Source organism: Papaver somniferum, chromosome 11 (genome assembly GCF_003573695.1).
Source record: "Papaver somniferum cultivar HN1 chromosome 11, ASM357369v1, whole genome shotgun sequence".
Taxonomy (NCBI): Eukaryota; Viridiplantae; Streptophyta; class Magnoliopsida; order Ranunculales; family Papaveraceae; genus Papaver; species Papaver somniferum.
Window position 1 is genome coordinate 135,575,905 of NC_039368.1, and position 6,266 is coordinate 135,582,170.

General features: G+C 36.4%; 1 protein-coding gene and 1 non-coding gene across 2 annotated transcripts; both read right to left on the reverse strand.

The window, feature by feature from the left end:
- Window positions 1-2,542: 2,542 nt before the first annotated feature.
- Window positions 2,543-2,615, reverse strand: TRNAV-CAC. The gene has a single exon. It is a non-coding gene; the product is annotated as a tRNA-Val (tRNA).
- Window positions 2,616-3,397: 782 nt separating this feature from the next.
- Window positions 3,398-6,004, reverse strand: LOC113322731 (F-box/kelch-repeat protein At3g61590-like). The gene is made up of 3 exons (XM_026570870.1): window positions 5,798-6,004; window positions 5,445-5,602; window positions 3,398-5,026 (listed from the first exon to the last, which is right to left on the reverse strand). Exon 3 carries the CDS (start codon window positions 4,989-4,991, stop codon window positions 3,765-3,767), a length of 1,227 nt encoding a protein of 408 aa, XP_026426655.1. The 5' UTR covers window positions 4,992-5,026; window positions 5,445-5,602; window positions 5,798-6,004; the 3' UTR covers window positions 3,398-3,764.
- Between the last annotated feature and the right edge of the window lie 262 nt (window positions 6,005-6,266).

Consider the following 6,266-nt stretch of genomic DNA (forward strand, 5'->3'; position numbering starts at 1 on the left):
TGCCGATTTGAGAAACAACTCACGAACCTTTATTTATTAGGTTCCAACACATCTTTGACCAAGTAAGTAATGACATCGGGGTAGGCGGTCTTCCAATGCTTAATAAGCATCTTAAAATTTTCTTCATAGACATCCTCGGTGATTGACCATATAAAATCTTCTCATTCGCCTTGGAAAGAAGCCCACAACATCTCATTATGTTCATATGCTTTCAAGAATTCCTTCTTTTTCTTTACTCGTGTCTCTAACGGTAGCTTAGCAATATTCTCTAATTCTTTCAACTTAAGTGGTTGAATTATCGGTTGGCATTTTTTCCTCACATTGCACCATATGTGAAACGTACAAAGAAAATTAAATGCATCCGGATATACCTTCTTAATAGCATACATCAACGATGAATCTTGATCGGAAACGAACACTTTAGGAAGAGCACCCTCCCGGAAGATTAACTTCAATTGTTCTAACCCCCAAACATAAATCTCTTTCTTCTCATTTTTCATGAAACAAAAAGCCACGGTGAACGGTGCCTTTGTCGAAGTATGCCCCACAATGTTCATCAACGGCATCTCATATTTATTAGTCTTGCACGTGCAATCTAATATAATAACTTGTGGGAAGCATAGAGCCAATTGGGCGCATTCCGGGTGGGCAAGGAAAAGGTGTGTGACTTGACCGAAGTCATCTAACTTCTTTTGGCAAGCGTAGTTATTCTTCACCCCTAACCACATTAGTTGTTGCATCACCATCCTACCTTGTAAATTGAGTCTTCTAATCTTTTGTCTTGCATTGTAGATAGTTTGCATGTCGACTTGTTATTCTTGTTGTCCGCCTTCAATTTGCTAAGAATCCTAGAAGGTGGCAAACGTGCTCGTGTTATTTTATCCACTTCTAGCATCTCGTCGGGTTTGAGTCGCGCTAATTTCGCATGTCCATGAAGGTCTTTGGGACGTGGGTGGTTATGACGACAATCCATATATTTATTCATTATCCAATATTGATCTTCTTTCTTCATGGTCTTATTCTTGAGGTTGAAAACGATCTTGAAAGGGCAATTTATTTTCTTCGTCTTCGTCCTATTCTTTCTCCCGGTCTTCCCAACATATACGGTACCCTTTTTAACCTTGCTAGCGCCGGTTCCACTACGCTCACAAATCATTTCAAACTGATACCATCGGCTTTGTTGTCCTTTAACTAGTACACAATTTACCTTCATCGCATGTTCCTCAAGCCAATTAAGAACTTCGGGTTTAGTTTTCCATGTCTATTTTCATTCCAAAACAAATAATTTGTAAGAAAAACTTTGGAATATTCCGACAACATTAAGGTGCTCAAAAAGTTCTTACATGCCAAATCATTTTGGAAGTGATCCTTGGTATCCTCGTGAATCATGTCTGCTGGATCAGGTTGATTTTCCATGGGTCCAACCACGATCTACAAAGAATATTACAAGGTTAAATACTAGAAAATAATTATAATAGCAAGGTTCGGCTCATTCGACAATCATATTATGTGCCGAATCATGAACATTTACAGGTTTCGGCTTATACGATATTCTAAATATGTGTCGAACCACACTCAATATTTTAACCCAAAAATTAACAAATTTATGTTCGGCTCACACGATAATGAAATTATGTATCGAACCTTAAACATTTAGAGGTTTCGGCTTATACGTTATTATCAATATAAGTCGAACCATTAATTTTCTTATTCCGGGCTATGCAGGATGTTGTTCGGCTTACTATGAAACTTTCATATAAGCCGAACTAGTGTGTAACAAAAGGGTGAGAATTGAAAATTATATGTTCGGCGCATGTTGCAAACAGATTCAGTGAGCGAACCGTTCATCATTTGGTTGATTCGGCTCACAGATGTCAACCGAACCTAAACCTGGTTCGCCGAACCATGAAGCAAAAATCCAAACTTTTGATAATTTGTAGCTATGGAAGTGAGATTGAGCATAAGATAGAAGTGTACCTGTATATTAGAAGCATTGGGTTCCTCATATATGTGCTCATCATCTGGATTTGGCTCATAAAAATCATCATCTTGAGTTTGTGTTTGAGTTTGAGCTTGAGTTTGAGTTTGTGTAAAATCATTCTCATAATCTAAGAAATCAGCCATTTGGGAATCATTATTGTAGTTGATATGTATTTTCCTAGGTTTTTTATATGAATTATGACCTTCCTCATCCTCCATTCAATCAAGAATAAAATTTTCCCACTTTCTCCTTCTCTCCTTCTTAACCAAAACTTTGATTTTTTTTTCCCACAAATTTTTTCATCTAAACAACCTTTATAATTCTGAAAATATCTTAATCACTAATCAAAATATTTAATCACTAATCCAGATTACTAACACTAATACGTAAAGGGTAGATTTGTCATTTAAACAAATTTGGGTTAAGGGGATATCTGATTTTGCTATTTCACAATCCTTATTGTCTTCAAAAGTTAGGCAATGGAAAATTTTAGGTTGATCATGCCACATGAAGACCAAAAACTTAATGCACCAAGTTAGAGAAATAGCCAGGAAAAGAACATGTCTGAGCCCAGGTTCGAACTGGGGACCTTTAGTGTGTGAGACTAACGTGATAACCACTACACCACTCAGACCCTGTTGACGAAATCTGAATAGATATATATTTACTAACATGACAATTATGTAGTTTCACCAACTCAGAAGGCCATGCAGATCACACTGAAGGCCAACAACAACAGCAACCACTTAATCAGACAAGCTACAGATAATGGATACGTCTTTCTACATTGTTTGCGCATATTTACATCTTTAAGACGAGGAACAACACTTGTTATCTTGAATAAGTTTTCTGTATAACTATTTGAGAGATTTTCTTAGCATGAAGGTCTGAAATTTCTTTGATGTGTGTGGACTTGATCTCTGCTCCGGCAAAGGTTTTCCAACAAGCAAACTTCTTATCTGTGTGCACTTAGAACTCACTGTCAAATCTCAATTACCCACAATGAAATCACCCAACAAGCACAATTTTATTTCTTTTTTTTTTTTTTTTGGTACTGAAATCACTTTGTACTGCTGCTGCACACAAAAACAGTACCAAGTACAACCAACCTGTAATTGCAAAATCTTATATATAGTGCTTATATTATAGGGTTCCTTCATCTTTTACAGACGATGAAAGAAGAACATTTTAACTCTACCTAGTATGAAAATGTCCTTTTAGATCTCTTTTAAGCCAAGTTAGGTATAAAGATGATTATGATGCATTCATTCAATTATGATGCTAAATACTGATAACAGACTTTTGGATAAAAGATTACAACCACAAGAACCAAGACACACTCAACAACCTAATCAAGACAAACTATTGATACAGAACCTAGTAGTAGGATGGTACAGAACCTAGAGTTTCAAAACATTGAACCACATAAAGAGGAGGATGCCATTTAACAATTTGAATCAAACACTTACAAACTTGTAAGGCCATAACAGTAACAACAGAAGAAAGCAGTTATGGCCAAAATGGGTACTCAAAATAGACAAAAAATAGATTGAATGAATTCAACCCCATAGATGTATCTCCCCTCTAAGCAAAAGAATGGTGTGATGTTTTTGCTAATTTTCATGAATGAGATACAATTTCCGGGTGTTTCTATAAACCTTCCGAAAAATCAACATTAGGTGTTTAAAAACAAACTGAAACAACAAGGGGATAATTCTGATATATATAATATCACCGAAGGCAGGAGAAAAAAAAACGGTAAAAAGTAATGAGAAAGAAGAAATCAGGGTAGAACCTCGAGTCTTGGTTCGAAGCAAAATCCATTGAAGAGTTGTAACGGAAACCTTTTAGTCACCGGGTTTTTCTGTGACCATTTCCACTGTCCATGGTTCATATCGAATGTTAGTAAAGACGGGGACCCATAGCCCTGAATGTAGATGAGATCACCGGTGCCACTGCTTGCAAAAACATCATCTAACTCCTCAAACCCTTGAAAGTATTTCTGAGGCATTCGAGAAATCTCTGTCCATTCTCTGCCGTTAAGAACCCAAATTCCAATTCCCTTGATTATGTCAGTTCGGTATTGTTTCCCAATTCCTCCAACCATTACCAACTTCTCTTTAAGATTCATCAAGCGGCCGCAGGTAAGAGGACAAGGAACAGGAATGAAACTCTTTATCAGTAAATCATGAGAAGATCTAGTAGAGAGATTATACTTCACTAATGCATGGCGATTTTCAGGAGCACCCATCCCACCGGCAGTTGAGTAAATCAGAAAATAGAGACTTCCATCGCAGATTATACTCTCGTCACCCCCTCTCCAACCCGTTAAAACCTCATTCAAACAATTCATCCACATTCTTGTTTCAGAATCGTAAGCTTGAATTGAAAGATCCCACTGAACAAAATTATCAGGAACTTGCTTCGATTTCACTAAAGCAACAGTATAGTCGTGAGACTTCTTGTTTACGGAGATAGCTACAGCACTGTAGTCAGAAAACTTAGAACCCAGGGGCTTTTCGAGTCTCTTACAGTCTCTGGTTACAGGGTTACACACAAAAATATAGCTTTGGCTTTCAGTATCCATTAAACATACTAACCCATACGAGCATGCAGGCAGCCAACCTGTCCTATCAATGCAAGATAGCTGAATGCCATACCATTTCCGAGGAATTGGATCATAAGCATAACCAATAGGTTCATCGGAGCTAGTAAACATGTAATACCATGGTGTCTGCGGTGATCCATGCAAAAAATGCCATAAGAACCTCTTCGATTTAACAATTTCTTTCCACCTTTTACATACACAACCTGCTCTGAAAATACTTGCAATAGGAAGATAGGCTAGAATCCGCTCCAACACGTCATCCGGAAGTACTGAATCCATTGAAATTATTGCAGTTTCAATACTAGCTTCATCAATGAACCCAGGATACGAGTCTAACGCTGAAACTTCCCTCCTCATGTTACAGAGATTATGTATAATCCATGATGATTCTCCACCTTCCATGACCACAGACTGCAATATCCTAAACCAGAATAAGCCTACAATAGCACATACACAAAATGACTATTATAACCACATCGAAATCATAAGATTGAAATTGTAAGCAGCAATTCATCAAACAAGATACAATCAGAAAACCTAAAACCAATTTACAACTGAAATTTGCCAATGAGTATCCACAACAATCAGTCTCTATCTGAAAACAACCTTTTCAAAATTGACCTACCAAATCCAAATCCAAAGATTCAGATTAGACCCAAACAAATGATTAGCATTTCAAACATCCAAAATCACATTTTGGTACCAAAAAACAATAATTATAACCTTGACTGAATGAATCATGAAACCCCATCAATCAAAAAAACAACCCAGTTAAATACAATCAAGAACAACATCAAACACAGAAAAAATCAATGAAAATAAAAATCCCACAAAAAATGGAAGAAAAGGAATTACCTTCACAGAAAAGAACCCAAGTTTTGATTCACCATCTGCAATGACAAAAAGGGTTCTTCTTCTTCAAATCTTCACCACCTCAAGCCTCCAGATTTAAGATAAAATGAAGAAAGAAAAGGGGCTTTAAATAGAAAACCCAAAGTGGTGACCCTGTGAAACTTAAGAAAAATTTAACACCAAATAAAGAAAAAGGAGTTTCATTTCAGTAACCCCATTAATTCATTAAGACATCAATTTTATTAAAAGAAACAATAAGGAAAGCACACACAGAGACAATTGTATTGAGAGGCTGTAATGAGAAGATGGGAGGAGGAGGAGGGATGAGGGGTGAAATTGGGAGGTGGGGGGCTCACTTTGGAAGAAGAAGCAGAAGAAGAAATGCTGTCTTGCTCATCAACCCATTTCCTTTCTTTTGTTGTTTTTCAGATGATGTTGTTTCTTTCTTTCTTTGTTTCTTTGTTTATTTAAGTTAGGGTTTTCATCTCCTTTCTAAATTTGATGTAATTTTCTTTTGTTTGGGTATTTGGTTAACTCTAGCATATGGTTTACCCTAAGTATCCTCCTAATCCCTTTATATTTAAGCAATCTTCTATTCTTTTCATTTTTAATATATACTTTTCTTTTTATGTAAAAAAAAGAAGCCACCGAAATAGATGATTGGTGGTGATAAGGTTCATGTCTGTGCATGTGCCTACGTGGACAGTTTGATCCGAATTTTTTTTTTTTTTTTGGATAGATACATCTAATGCTGAAATGAATTATTAAAAATGCATTAAGTTGTCATCATTTAGCAAGTATATGTTTGTTATGGCATATTTTTAG